The sequence below is a fragment of the Prosopis cineraria genome, unplaced genomic scaffold, assembly GCF_029017545.1.
Source record: "Prosopis cineraria cultivar Desert tree isolate PC_DT_omini unplaced genomic scaffold, ASM2901754v1 PC10, whole genome shotgun sequence".
In the NCBI taxonomy this organism is placed as follows: Eukaryota; Viridiplantae; Streptophyta; class Magnoliopsida; order Fabales; family Fabaceae; genus Prosopis; species Prosopis cineraria.
Genome location: NW_026555341.1, coordinates 6,136,006 through 6,152,415, shown reverse-complemented (window position 1 = coordinate 6,152,415; position 16,410 = coordinate 6,136,006). Strand labels below are relative to the sequence as shown.

At 34.2% G+C, this 16,410-nt stretch overlaps 1 protein-coding gene across 1 annotated transcript; it reads left to right on the top strand.

Moving 5' to 3' along the window:
- On the top strand, nt 1-3,261 carry LOC129321841 (uncharacterized). The gene has a single exon (XM_054967768.1). It carries the CDS (start codon nt 388-390, stop codon nt 2,728-2,730), a length of 2,343 nt encoding a protein of 780 aa, XP_054823743.1. The 5' UTR covers nt 1-387; the 3' UTR covers nt 2,731-3,261.
- Nucleotides 3,262-16,410: the final 13,149 nt, after the last annotated feature.

The window sequence follows — 16,410 nt, the reverse complement described above, 5'->3', positions numbered from 1 at the left end:
TCCTCCTAGTCTCTCACCTTTTGCGTTGCCATTATTTTTTATCAATCTCAATTGTCACTGCCCAATTCTTCTATCTCCCCGAACCCCTCCCGTGTCCATTTCCTTTTTTCAGCAATGGGCACATCATAGAGACAAAATAAAGCCTCCTCGTCCTAGTTATTTCCTGGTCTTGTCAGATCACCGGTCTTGGCCATGGTATGGCATGCCACCGGAAATTTAAATTCCGACCGCCAGCGCCAGTTTTCCCCGGCTAAATGCACCGAATACGATGCTGCTTGATCACGACCCTTGAATCCCAGAGCGATAACGACGACGAGGACGGTGAACATGTAATCAAACCATACCTGGTTGAAATCGGATTTTTCATCCTTTTGGGTGCTTACAGCAATGACGACCACTAACACTACCACACCGTCTGTGGACTCAGCTTCGGCCGAGGAGCTTGCGGCAAAAGCTGTGCACAAGCGCTACGAAGGGTTGGTCATGGTTCGAAACAAGGCCATTAAAGGCAAAGGGGCTTGGTATTGGGCACACCTGGAGCCCATGTTGGTTCACAACACTGACACTGGACTTCCTAAAGCAGTGAAGCTCAGGTGCTCTCTATGCGACGCCGTATTTTCCGCCTCCAATCCCTCTCGTACCGCTTCTGAGCATCTAAAGCGCGGAACTTGTCCCAATTTCAATTCTGCGCCTGTACCCATTTCCTCCGTTTCACCTACGTCTGCAATTGTGTCGTCGCCTCCTTCTTCTTCCGTGCACCACAGCCACCGCAAGAGAACTTCATCGTCTTCTTCTTCTGCTGCTAGAGCGACTGGTGGTGGGCCCGCTTCGTCTTACCAAGCTCCGCAGCTTGCCATAGTGGATCCGTCGCGATTCTGTGGGGAGCTCAAGTACACGACTTCGTCAGCATCACCTACTCCTGTAGTGACGGGTGGTGCAGCAGGTTTGTTGCCACAGCAACCGCATTTGATGTTATCTGGTGGAAAGGAGGACTTGGGAGCTCTGGCTATGTTGGAAGACAGTGTGAAGAAGCTCAAGAGTCCTAAAACGTCACCCGGGCCTACTCTTAGCAAGACCCAGACTGATAGTGCGCTCGATTATCTCGCTGACTGGGTCTATGAATCTTGTGGGTCGGTGTCTTTTTCGAGTTTGGAGCACCCGAAGTTCAGGGCTTTCCTTAATCAGGTGGGTTTGCCAGCTATTTCTCGCAGGGAATTAACAGGTGCTAGATTGGACGCCAAATTTGAGGAAGCCAAGGTAGAATCGGAGGCGCGGATTAGAGATGCCCTGTTCTTTCAAGTCGCGTCTGATGGGTGGAAACCCAAGAAATATGGGGTTTACAGTGATGAAAATTTGGTTACTTTGAGAGTGAATCTCCCCAATGGGACCAGTTTGTACAGAAGGGCGGTGTTTGTGACCGATTCTGCTCCTTCTAAGTATGCAGAGGAGGTGTTTTGGGAGACAATCACTGGCATTTGCGGGAATGTTGTGCAACAGTGTGTAGGTATTGTTGCGGACAAGTTCAAGGCCAAGGCTTTGAAAAACTTGGAGATTCAGAATCATTGGATGGTAAATCTTTCTTGTCAGTTTCAAGGCTTCAATAGTTTGATCAAGGACTTCGGCAAGGAACTTCAGCTGTTCAGCAGCGTCACCGAGAATTGTCTCAAGCTCGCAAATTTTGTCAATTACAAGTCTCAGGTTCGTAATAGTTTCCAAAAGTACCAGTTACAAGAGTACGGCCACGCCTGGTTAATACGAGTACCGATGCGTGACACCGAACATTTTAACTTTGGGCCTGTTCACACAATGATAGAGGACGTTTCGAGTTCGGCCCGTGCGTTGCAGCTAATTCTGTTGGACGAATCATTCAAAATGGTATGCATTGAAGACCCAGCAGCGAGAGAAGTAGGAGATATGATTCGCGACGTGAACTTTTGGAATGAATTGGAGGCAGTTCAATCGTTGGTTAAACTGGTGAAGGACATGGCTCTGGAGATCGAGACAGAACGACCGCTCGTAGGCCAGTGCCTTCCTCTGTGGGACGAATTAAAAGCAAAAGTGAAGGACTGGTGCTCCAAGTTCCATATTGAAGAAGAATCAGTAGAGAAAGTAATTGAGAAACGATTCAAGAAGAACTACCACCCTGCCTGGGCTGCCGCTTATATTCTCGACCCGCTTTATTTGATAAGGGATACGAGCGGCAAGTACCTTCCTCCGTTCAAGTGCCTGACGCCGGAGCAAGACAAGGACGTGGACAGGCTGATCACGAGGCTTGTTTCAAGGGACGAAGCCCATATTGCTCTAATGGAGCTTATGAAATGGAGAACAGAAGGGCTGGATCCTGTTTATGCTCAAGCTGTGCAGATGAAGGAGAGGGATCGCGTGACAGGGAAGATGAGAATTGCTAATCCACAGAGCAGTCGACTTGTGTGGGAAACTTATCTGACTGAGTTCAAATCTTTAGGCAAAGTTGCTGTGAGGCTAATATTCCTTCACGCAACGTCGTGTGGATTCAAGTGCAACGTGTCCTTATTGAGATGGGCGTTTGCCCGTGGACACTCCAGGACAGCACTGGACAAGGCTCAGAAGTTGATTTTTATTGCAGCTCATTCCAAAATGGAGAGACGCGATTTTTCCAGTGACGACGATAAGGATGCAGAGCTGTTTGCCTTGGCAAACGGGGACGATGATGCGTTCAACGAGGTGCTTGTTGATACATCCTCAGCCTAGCAAATTTTTTTTTTTTTTGAAAAAAAACTTTTTTTATTGGTTTATCAGTTAGGATATTTAATTTTTAGAATTTATTAAATTCTTTTCACCACCCACCCTCTTCTCCTTCCTTCTTCTCTCGTCTTTCGTTCCATTTGGTCTTTGGATTTTGAGGCAGCAAGGTGAGGTGGGAGAAAGGGAGACATTTGTTGGGGAAAGGATTTCTGTGTTGCTATTGGCCAGCCTCATGATTCGAGCAACTTCCATCTTTGACCCTTGCATGATTTTGAAGAAGTTAAATATGCGGGGAAACAATATCTCTTCTTTGTTCGTAAAGCTAGACAAAAGGAGCATGAACTGAGTCACACAACTGGAACCGTGTCGTAGAAAATTTTGTTTCCGATATAAATAATAGTTGTAAAGGGGAAGGTTTTTATGAATTCTCCTTTGGTTTTTAAGATCCGATCCCTACTCACTCTCTCACCTGTTGTTGAAACTAGTAAATTGAATGCTCTGAATTTTGTAAATTAAAATCATGTAGCAGTGCATCCACATTAATTCTATTTTTACTTCTCCCGCTAAAGCTGCAAAGAATCCTTGTATGGCTTTGCAGCGGGAAAAAAAAAGGGGGAATCCTTGTAATGCAAACTAGGCTTTAAACCTTGAGGAACGCCGAACGTACTGTCTTGCTGAGATGCAGATATGTCTGTCGATCTTTAAACCTGTTCGAGAATGTTGAGAGGCAGGCATCCGATGCATGTCTGTAAAACCTGGGAAGATGCTAAGCTTTCAAGCAATCATACACAGACTTCGATCGGCCATGTTTTAGCTCCAATACCCTTCAGCTTTCTGTCTATAAAGTCAATGTCGACCATAAATTGGCTAATTTTGATCAGCTCAGCGTCACATGGTGCGTCAGCAGAACGAAGGCACGCAGGTCATGTCTCGGCTAGCTAACTAGCTAAAGTTGTCGTGGATGATGGGGTTCGGTTCACTTTCCGCTGCCAAAAGTCTCGTCATCAATCTTGGGACAGTCAGTTAACAAATAATAATAATTTCACATGGTACCGTACCAGCGGAGGGACTTGACTTTAATGGGAATTGAGGACATGCATTATTAGTATTAGTACTATTTTAAAACTTAAATGTTTTAGGTGGCAGGAGTGGACAGAGATATGGTTGAACTGGTGAGTGAGCCATATAATGGTTGGTTGTTAGTAGGACTTGGTGGACCATTTGTAAGGATAAGTAACTATCCCAACAAAAAAGAGGAAATTTTGCCAGGAGATGTCTTGGCGGTAAATGAAATGGATTGGAAAAATAGGGAAGAGTGAAAACCTCAGACATGAGATGAGTTGGGGAGATTGATTCTGAAAGCCCAGGCAGGTCGATCTGAATAGATGTCGTGGAGTGGTGTGTAGGGGAGTGGAACCCCACCATGGAAGTTGGAACCAAAAGTGAGTCATTTTCTGAGGATTGGGTGTGATAAATGTATGAAGATGAGGATTAAGTTGGATTATTCGATCAAATCAGCTTTGGGGTAACGTGTCTTTTAAACATTCCAAAGCTTTGTAGTAATGTTAAGGCTGAGGGCTGAGGCATTAGATGATGCTCCCCATCATTGCCATAAAGGTATTCTTTTGAGGACCCTAAGTAAAGTAACACTGTCGGCATGAAGAACCACATTAGATGCTTCTATTCTGTTCTTTTTTCAGTAAACATAAGGAGGAGTAAGTTTCGTCGTTAGTTAGCAGGAAATATTTTTCCCAGAAATATATAAATGCATGACAAATCTCTTTTAACTAAATTGAATTTTTAGGTATAGAAAGGTTAAGATTTAAACTTTTAACCATTTGTTTAAATAACAAAAACCTCTACTACTCATGCTCCAACTTTAGTCAGTATTTAATTATATTATTCCACTACAAATTTTAACAGATTTCATCTTTTTTTTCATTGGTGTCTTTGAGGCTTTTTCCACTCTAGGAGTTATGCTCGTGGAAGTTGTTGAGTTATTAATAAAAATATTAGCTAATGCTAAAGCTATTCTTAATGGTCCTCCTATTTCCATTCTTGTCTAACTCATTCTCTTGTTATTATATTTTTTGTCACACTAAGCTTTGCCGCGGAAAGCTGTTGGAAAGTGAAATTACAACAAACTCTACTAACAATACCATTGTTTTATTGTTCATTGTCATTATCCAACAGTTTTCGATTCAAGTTATTGTGCGACTGCGATTTTAGCGGCCAAGTTCAGCCGTAGACAAATCCTATTTTTACTCTACTATCTTCGTACAATTAGTTCACCTAAACCATTTTTTAAATATTCAAATTATTATGATTGTAGGATCATGATTGTTTATATATCTTATATATTTAAGTTATTCGAATATGTAAAGAGAATAAAGAAAATTGAGAAGGTAGAATCGAATTTTTTTTATATCATTTATCTCAGTTTTGGGAATTAAAATTTGTTTCACGTCATTTATAAGGTCATTGTTGTGTCCGGATTTGAATGTTTTTTCCTTCAAAACAAAATAATCATCTTTCTTGACTCAAACTATATAGTGATAATTATCTTGTTAGTAACGTTGAAAGAAATTTTGCAACTGCAATAACATAATAACAGTGATTTACCAAGTTATTTCATCTCGTCATTATGTAAGAGTTATTTCATCTTGAGGAGGATTCAGTGCTATTTCATCGAATTAGATTTGATTTATTTGTACGAGCTTCGCATTCTTTAAAGCTTTGACAACAGGCTTTCGAAGCAGATGAAGCAACCGTGCTTCTGACTATTTCCTGAAATGCTTTTTAATTTCTTAGGCTCCATCAGCATATAAACCATATAGAGCAGAAGAAGCTGGACAATGTTGATGGCATTGTTAACTTGGCAGTGATGTCTCGGACAGCGACCCACTTGAAAAATCTCAATTTTGTCATACAAGAAATTTACATTAATTAGGAAAAATTAGGAATAAGGAAATTTTCAATATTGATTGACAATTATCAGCGGCTAAACTACACAGGGCAGTTGTAATGAGGAGTTTTATAATTAAACAGGGAGAAAAGAAGGAAATATATATTATGTTCATAGAGTAGCCGCCAAAGGTAACTGCTGTTTATTATTGTCAACTTCAAACTGTAGAAGACTGTGATGCCATGTCATCATCATTATCTCTCAGCAGTCAGCATCCACGTTTTTGAAATACGAATCTTCCTTTTCTTGTGGATGGGTTTCCCATTCACATACCCACCACTGCAAACAGTAAAAAGGTGAAAATTGAACCAAGTGGGTCTTTTTCAAATCTTCACCTTTGGGTGAATGGAGTGAGTAGAAGAGCAGGAAAAGTAGAATGAATGAAGAATAGTACTATTACTATTACTCTTACTCCGCTCCCCTGGTTCGAGGGTATTGTGTAATTTTACTGATTACTGGCTAAGTGGCCAGACACATATCATTGTCGGCACTCGGCAAGCCTTACCAAACCTGACTGCTCACCAACTAAATCTCTCTCTCTCTCTCTCTCTCTCTCTCTATATATATATATATATATATGTCTAGAAGTTTAGTTTTTAGCTTTTTTGGTTTCACCTGTATGGTATGCAAATGCAATGTAAAGCAAAGGAAATATAATGATGAGTACAGGAGGACACTGGCTTTATACCGGAATCTTCTCCTGTTCCAATGCTCTGATTGTGTCACTTTGCTTATCTTTTTCACCTCCCCTTTGTTAATTTTTGTTGGTTTTACTATTACTATATATATATATAAAATGTTTGCTGCCTTTTTCTTGTGTGTCCTTTTCTATCACCACGATATTCAGGCATTGATGCTCCCACACAAAGCAGAAAATGCTCTTGTGACTTGTCACTTGTTCTCCATCCTCGCCTACCTTTTCCCCTTCAGATTTTATCTTCCTCATCATTCCCCTTCATGTTTTCCTATTCTCTCCAAATTTTATGCCCTTTCGAATTTTAAACTCTCCCACTCCAAACACCCCCCCTTTTTTTATTTGTTCTTCCTTTGCTCACTTGAAAAATTCCAACACGAGCACACTTTTTCTATACTCGCACATATAGCAACAAGGGCGAAATTGATGCTGGCAAACAAAGACATGTCGTTTTTGTTGTTTGAAGTTGATAATGGTTAATTAGTAGCTATTTGATTCTTGTCATAAAGAATGTGTTGTGTCAACTTTGAATTGAAGGTTCCGAAGGATGAGAATTTTGCGCACCAAACCTTACGGCCACTCTCATATTTTTTTTATTAACAAACTAAACTTACTATAGTTAGGATATATCTTCAAATATTTTGTAAAGATATTTGAAAAAATATAATTACAAGTCATTACAGTGTCACTTAATTTTAAATTAAGTCCCTGTAGTTTCTTTTATTTTAATCAAATCTTTATAGTTTCATCTATTATATATATTGACTCTTGAAAGTTAAAATTAATAATAAATTATTAAATTTTTGTTTTGATTTTACAAAGCCAAAATACTCTTAGGTTTTGTAGAAAATTTAATTTAATACTTTCAATCAAAATAAAAAAAATTGATTTAATCCACTGTTAATACCTTGACTATAATCCTTTATGAAAATTCTACATGTATAAAAATATTTAGATGACAATATAATTATATAAATTTTGAGTTATAAAAATAACGTAATTCTAAAGTTGTATAATCATTTAATAAAAATATAAAAGTTCTTGATTTTGTTTTTTTAAAGGAAAAATATAAGAATTTTAACTTTTAGGTATTAAAAAATTTAATTGATTGAACTATAAAGGTTTAATTAAAATAAAATAAACTATAAGGACCTAATTTAAAATTGAGTAAAATTATAAAGACTTACAGATATGTTTTTCCAATATATTTTTACATTATTTATCAATAAAGTCTTCATATCAATAATAGAATATGAGTTGATAATCTTGTAAATCATAGATTAAATTTTTATTAATTAGACTAATTTTATTGGTGGTAATTTCTTTGATAACTTGATTCTTTTTTAGGGGGGGTAGTATATGAAAAGTATGGTTTTCTATGAATGTGGTCCACAAATATTTTCAATTTGCATTGGATGCTTGTTAGGATCAAGAGCAATTCTATGCTTGTTAGGATCAAGAGCAATTCTAACTTTTATTTCAATCTAAATCTGCTGTTCATTTAAATTAATTTTTTAATATTATATTTATTAATATAAAAAATTTTAAAATTTTAATAAACATGTTCATTATCAATCTGGCCAGGTTTAATCTAGCAGTCTAACTTAATATTAAAAAATTTTATAATTTGATTATTAAGAGACGCTCTAGACAGTTCAAATATAATTTAAATAACCTAATTTAATATTAATAAATTTATAAATTTTATAAACTAACCATTTAATGTTCTTTAAATAGTCAAAATTTAATATTAAAATTTTTATATTTTTTGCTTTAATAAATAAAAATATTTAAAATTAATTTAAATAAATGATAGGAATCGATTTGAGTTGAAATGGAGATTCACATGAGTCCATTCGAATGCAGATGCAAATATTTCAAATAAAAAGTCATTAGACTGTTTCAACTCTTTTTTTTTTTTGGTTAAGAAATACTCCTCTGTTTTCATTTATAAGAAAAATTATCAGTTTTAACTTGTTTTTTATATAAATAAAATTATATTTTTTTAATAAATATTTATTACAAGCTTCCTAAATTATTCTTCATAATTTTTTCATTCACAATAATAAAAAATAATTAATGAAAGCTTGATTAATATAATGAATAAATGATATTATAATCTATTTTTTTATTTTGAGATAAAATTAATATAGTTAATTAAATTTTAAATTATGTGATATGATTTTTTTTATAAATAAAAACGGAGGGATTATGATATGATATGATGCCTTGAATTCAAGGTGGGATGCCTTGGAACTGGAAAGAAGTCCCTTGTCTTGAGTAGCAATATACATATGGACCACGAGAGTCAATCTTCTTCTTGTTTGATATTGAGAATAACAGTAATTTTTTTAATAAAATTCAAATACATTTAGTTTTCAATAAAATTTTTCTTAAAAACTAGTTATGGATATTAATTTAAATAATCATAAACAGAATACTAGTTTTACATTTAAAATTAAAATATTTTGCTTGTGAATGGAGCTCTTAGATTTATAATATTTGAATCAATATTTAAAATTTATTTTAAAAAAATTATCATAAATTTAAATGTTATTAAATTTTTGTAGATTTAATTTTCATCCTACCTTTTTAACACCGCCTTGCTCTGTTACTGTTATTCAAAAACAGGGTAGGGTGCATTGTTATTATTGAATCGAAAAATGGTGGCGTTTTGAAAAGAGGGATACTGTCCGAACCACTTGAGTTGATTTGCGCTGTAGCTTCACATGGTACACGATTAGTTAATCAATTCATAATCCCTCTTCCTAAGGAATTCATTTCCGTATCCACGATGGAGCCAAAAAGTCATCCCTCTTTCCGGATTTTTCCACCAACCCTCCCCCCTCTCGCTTTTCTGTATCCCTTCCTCCTTGCTTCATCTAATCTATGTACATTGTACGGCCCATCCACTCAATACAATTTACTAATTTAGGGAGGAGGGGAGAAGTGACAATGTGGGATCTCGATCGTACATACAACATATTTTGATATTAAACTTGCACTATCTAAAATATATTTAAAAAATTGATATTAAGTGTGGACGATTCAGATTAAATTTGAACTGTTTAATTGAGTGAACAAATTTATTAAATTTTTTTATGATTTATATAATTTCTTGTTTTGCAAAATGTAAAATAGAAAAATAATAAATATAGATCGTCTAAAAATTGAGGAGGCGCGGGAAGCGAGAGCCACAATTCAGGGGGCACCAAGGTCAATGTGCTGTCTCCATAATTACTCAATACTTCTTTCAATATTATTTATAAATTATTTTTATTAACTTCATCTATACTAACACAATAAAATTATAAAAAATAAAAATAAGTAAAATTTTAAATATAACCTTCAAATAAAAAATAAATAAATAATATAATATAATTTTTTTGTCTTTCTCTCTCTTATTTTTTTAAGAATGGTTTGAAAATTTTAGTTTAAAATAAAATAATTTTATCAATTAATAAGTTATAAAATGAATTAAATTATATTTTTAGAAGATGATTAACATCGGATGAATACTCCCAACGCAGTGTCTTCTTTTTGTTCAAGTGGGATAGCGGTACTGAGGCAGGTGATAAATAATACACGTGCGATTATTAATGGTACTGGGGTGAGGGCACAAATGGCATCACAACACACAGACTTCGTATATTGTGTCCCAAAACAGAACACAGACTTCGTATCGTGTTATTCATATTTTCTTTTGCGAGCGCAGAAAACAGCCTTCTAGCAGTGGCGCTTGAAGCGGTCAAGTGGGCAGACGCCACGGGATGCCCACCTATTAAACATGGCCATACAAATTTATTGTATTGATTAAAAATACAGGACAGCAGCTAATCCTTCCTGTGTTTCTCTATCATTAAAAAAATCAGAAAAATTATATTTGCTGGACTTGATTGATAATTTGATATAATATACTCCATCCTCTTTATATGTTAAAATATTTTTTAATTAAGTTATGTAAATTAATAAAAATTAACTATTTAATTAAAAATATAATTATATTTTAATTTTGTCCTTATTTATTATAAATAAAAATAATTTTTTTAAATTAAATTAATGAAAATACTTTTTTTTCAATTTAATAAAGGTATAATAGTTCATTTATTAAAAATATGCTAACAACTTCCTATATTTAGAGACAAAAAAATTTAAAAGACTTTTTATATTCCCTCCATTAATGTAAAGAATTTTTTGAGTAGTTGGATGTTAAAAAATATAAGATATTTTTAATCTTTTAAAGTGTAATTATTACCTGTTTTTTTTAAAGTATCTCTATTGATAATAACTTCATATTTATTGTCGGATATTTAATAGAAGTGAATATAAAAAGATAAAATTAATTTTAAAATAAATAATTATTTTATTAAATAATGAAATTTAATTAAAAATATTTTATTTTTTTAAACGGGGGTATATAAAAATAAAAAAGGTAATGTCAGTACAAGCAGGAGGATAATAAATGAAGTTTTAATTCGTAGCATGTATAGCAACGACGGTGGTTATTATTTGAGGTGCGATGAGCGCTGTGCGGAGAGGATTATAGGGTACAGCTGGGGTGGCACGTGTCGCAATCATATACCTCAGTTCTCATGATCGTAGGATGGGGCCACGAGGCGTTGGTGTTCCTGATTTCGAACGCACGAGACCTGCAACTACGCGAATGAGCATCGTGATCATTACAGTATGCCAGTAGTACTTGTAGTCGTAGGACCCCGAAGTGGGACCATCCCAAGAGCCTGAAGCCAATAACATCAACCTGATTGACATTCTGGTCAACAATGTTGACCTTTTCAGCTGGACAGAGGGTCCCACTGTTGTCGAGTCCAGCGAGCGACTAACTAATCTAGTAATCCTACTCCCTTCAATCACATACGATCCAGTCCCTTGAACTGAACTCCCTCCATCTCTCGAATACATCCACGTGTATAGGTTTCAGATTTGATGAGGAGCGGGAGAATGAACGGTATCAAGCGACCAATTCTTGTGTCGCCTGGTGATTCAGATGGTTTTCGCCGTCGTAAGCGCCAATCATGAAATTCCAGTAACCAATTTTCCTTAACAAAGAATCTGGATTTCAGGGCCACGCCCCATCATGTCGTTGCCAACTTTTCAGCTTGATTAAAACAACATCGTCCGAGTTCACGAGACTGAAACTTCGGTCCTTCACTCATTCTGTTGAGCAAGGTAGACCTTGTTTGGATATGCTCCTGGAATTAATTAAATGTATCAAAACTACCCTATGATGCTGCTAAAAACTACCCAAACACTCTCATTTTCATCTAATCCATTATTCTAACCCAAATCACGCTTTTGGCTTAAGCTAGAAAGAGTAACTTCCCAGATTGATTATGTCGGTTGGAGCAATTATTGTTTGTTTTAACCATGTGCAACGTGCCAACATATAAATCCGCTATCTATCACTTCTCTTTATCCTCACAAAAAAGTGAAGACTACTCCTTGCCACTATCTCCATCTCTTCTCTACCGCAGCCTCGTCTCCTTCGATCAATGTCCTCCATCTTCAATTTGCAAGTGTTGTCTGAGTTCATCAGAGCGCATCTCCTTCCTCGCAAGTCATTCTCCACCATTTTTCCGTCCAAGTCCATACAGTGTGACGTTCTCTCCTTCCACCATGTCTTCTCTGTCGACTTCCTTCAACTTTTTCTTTGTTTAATTCAGCGTTCCTCTTCTCTGGGTGCTTCTTAGTCATCTGGTGCAACATCCTCTACACCATGGGAATAATATAATTTATTTTCTTATTACAATATAATATAATATTAATATAACATTAATATTAATATAAATAATATAATTGTAATATAATTTAAATTTTTATTATTCATCGTTATAATATACATGTTAAAACTTAAAACCAATGCTTATAATTTATATATTTAAAATTGATTTTTACTAGGATCATCCAAACACATTTAATTTTATTAAAATCAATTTCAAAAAATAATATTCAAACATAATCACTTTATAACATAATTAGTTATAATTAAAATAAATTATATTAATTAATTATTTTTATAATCAATTATATTCAACTGAAATTCAAATACTCTAGTAAAAGATGCCACAGTAGTTATAGAAATCTGTTTTTAATTCTATTGTCATGTATCTTGTTTTTTGTTGAGCTCTTAACCCTTCATTTCGTTGTCTATCAGCTCATGATTGCAAGGTGCAATTGACTTCATAGTTTTCACATGCTTCTAAATTATGAAGAATTGGGCGCAAAGAATTTCATTATTTTATTATTTATTCCCATTCATCGACTAATTTATACATATTATGTTTTATAAATGTATAGCAATAATAATTTGATTTAATAGAAGAAGTTAGTCCCTTACAATATAGCAAATTAAAGTTTAAATTTTTATAGAAAGAGGTACCCATATTTAATGTTTTGCTACATCTCAAATATCTCACCTTCAATAGAATAATACTTATAAGTAATCAAAAAAGAAATGCATCATCAATTTGTGATGCTATGGTAAACAGTACTCAATTAATATGTGAGGCATAATCTTACTAAAAAGAGTATTCATGTTTCCTTTATCCGTATTGAAATTATACATACTAATGTCTTTCTTTCTTTCTTTCTTTTTCCCCCTTCATTGGAATGATCAAAAACACCAGCCCTGATTTTAGTTAATTAAAAGATCATAAGTTCATAACATTATTAGAGAAGGGATATATCTATCCTTTATACTTGTAATTCTTAATTTTTTTTAGAGAACTGTTATAGCCATTGTGAACAACGTTTCAATTTTAACCCAAATAATCTGGTAGTATGTACCATTGGAATTAAGCCAAAGTGAAAATAGAAAAACCGAACCATGCTTTCTCTCTCTTAATCATAATTTGGAGCACTTGGAGAGCAATATCATGGTCACTCCCATCATAAGCCAGGTATATGGATCTTTGATGATTCACTTGTATATGTTGTAAGTAAGTTTATTAGCTAGCTATCATCATATTAAACAGTAATTATAGTCCTCGTGAGTCATCATCACAACACAAAATAGGGTACTATATACAATAACTTTATATTCTTTTGTCATTTTTGCCATATTATCTCTGTTTGAAATAAGAGTGATTACATAATACATACATAATTGCATGCAGATTTCATATAATTGCATTTACATCAATAGTTCTCTTTTTATTTTGTCCAATAAACTGATATCAAAACATAGGATGCATTAATCGCTTCCAAGTTCAAACATGTAGACAGTGGGTCAAGCAAAAGGAAGCATCACTAGAAGCGAGTCATGTGCTCAACATTCACTAGAAGCGAGTCATGTGTTCAACACACACACACTCTCTCTCTCTCTCACAAACACACACAAAAAGATTAGGTGTTTTTGGGGCAAAAATGCGTCATGCTTGGATGTTCAGTGACCTTGGAAAATAGAAGGTGAAGCTTGGTTTTAATTTAATAAGAAAGCCTCCCAAGGGCCTCTTGGAATGGTTGATATTAGGGAGTTTTCATACCCTCATGTTATTTTTAGTTAAATAATATTGTCTAGGCTTTTGCCCTATATTTTATCCAAAAAAATTGAATCACAACAACAGTGACTACAAGTGAATCTTTTGCACATATACATTGAAGGTAAAGAAATTGATTAGTCAGTCGTTACTATACAGTATACAGAGAAATGAAACAATAAAAATATATTGAACTTATAAATTAAAATATCTTTTAAATATGTCGGTGAAAAAATTTGAAAAGATAAAAATATAATCATCATAACAAAAACAAAAATATCACACACATTTCTTTTCCTTCTTTTTTGTGTTTTGACAAAAATACTTTTCCCTGGCACTAACCAAATGTTTTCATGGTTTTCTGGCAGAGAATGAAAATTGACCCTATTCAATCATACACAAACCAATGTTAGTAAAGAGTTCTTTTTCCCCCTTAAAAAAAAAAAGAATATGGAAGCATGTGAAATACGTGTTGAATAAAGGGTGACAAGTAAGTGGACATGAATAATGCATGGCGAAGAAGAAAGGTATCTGTATGTTTAATTTGTTTATTTGCGGGGAAAAAAGGCGGAGAAGCTGAAGAAACAATAAGATTGACTAACAAGAGAGGGGTGTCATAGCTCATAACATTTAAGTAGGTCTTGCTTTTGGTTGTTTTGTTGGATCCACATAAAAATTTCACCTTATCGCCCTTTTCAAAGCACATTTCTAGGTACTAAATGGTGCATTTCTAAAAATAATTGTTAGGCACAAAAGAAAGAATTCATCATCTCCATATGCTATGACTATGACTTGTATCAGAATGCCCTTTATTAATCCAACACTTAACCACGACTTTACATTAATCACAGAACTAACTTAAATAAATTACCCAAACATGTTTGACACTTTAAAAATAATGAACATTTCAAATAAAGTTTATAAAATTACTTTAAGATTTGAGAATCATAAGTTTGTGCTTCAAAAACAAGCTTTAAATAGAGCTTTAATAAGTCTAAATTGGTAAAAATAAATACGAAAGCATAAGATACCAGTTTGTATTCAAACTTTACAAAATAGGATTGAAAATAATTTAACATGAAATAAGAAGGTGCATCGCAGCTTGTGTCCCTCACACCGCAACTTTCATTTTCTGTGCCACGTGCTACGATACATTGCACAAAAATGACAGCACCGATCCTATCAATTTGATACCGTTCGGGACAAACTTTTAATACGTCCTAAAACTCCATCCAACATTTGATTGAGGTGATTTAAGTGTATATGAAAAGTTTTAGTTAATGACATTAGTTCCATTTCAACATTATATCTCAGTTAAAAGTTGGATAACCCATTTGTAAACTTACTCATTTTTATACTTAAATCATAACTTAGATATAAAAACCTTGACCAAGTTTCAAAAGCTTACAATCATCTATAGACCATGCTTAATAGACCCAATATCACTTGTGCAATACACCATAGACCTGCAAATATACCTATAATATATTTTCAACCCTTGACCTGTCAATCTAAAAAACGAAAGGGGGAGATCAATTATTTTTCAATTCTTAAAATATTCCCATTTTTGCTTTACACAAACATTCACAAGTTATTTTCACATTTACACTAGTATTTTGGCCCTAACCAATTAAATTGATATAAGACTTATATCTTAGGGCTCAAAATACAATCAAATTTTACAGAATGTAAATGGTGCAAGTATCAAAACATGCTCCTAGTTGGCAACTATTAGTTCTAAATACACATAAATTAAATTACTAAAGGCCTACAATTAGGATTATTAGATCATAATAAGCCTCTAACGCTTTTCCTCGATCTTGACTTTAGGTAGCTCCTGTAAATATTAAAGAGAGAGGAGTAAGTATAATCACTCAATGACCAAGTATTAATTTAATCTATACAAATGCATGTCAATCAATTATAATAAGGTAAGTGTCTTGAAGACAATATCATCTACCCATATCATTCATCAATCATCCATGGCTATTAAACTAAAGGAACAACAATATGCAACAAGTCATAAAAATAACAACTATATTATTGAAATACTATAATGTGCAAGGGACATAATACTAACAATAACAATACTAACAATAAGGTGCCCTTAATAATAATATGCAAGGTCACAATAATAATAACCATACAATCATAAAATAATATGCATAATTAATTTCATCCTTATATCCTCTTGATATCTCTGACTGAAATTGTATACTATTAATTAAAGGGGTTTGTCCATGTGAATGGACTACCCAAACCCTGTTATTGTGAGAAGCTGCCAAGCCAAAGCTACTATAATCACTTTAGGATCATGATTTTTTCCAAATCACACATTAAGGGGTGTCATTTCGTTAAGTTTTCTTCCTTACAGAGCAAATGGTGACTAGTTAAGTTTGAGTTCCTTGATAAATCATGGGATAGTCCCTTATTGAATAAGTAGGAAATTAAACAATTAGAAGCATTAAGCTCCGAATAGTAGCCATATCACGTATATTTAAAACATCTACTCCTCTTTTTAAGCAAACTCT

What these genes read in the sequence shown, in the direction of transcription:
- LOC129321841 (XM_054967768.1), top strand. Translation starts at nt 388, where the DNA reads ATGACGACCACTAACACTACCACACCGTCTGTGGACTCAGCTTCGGCC.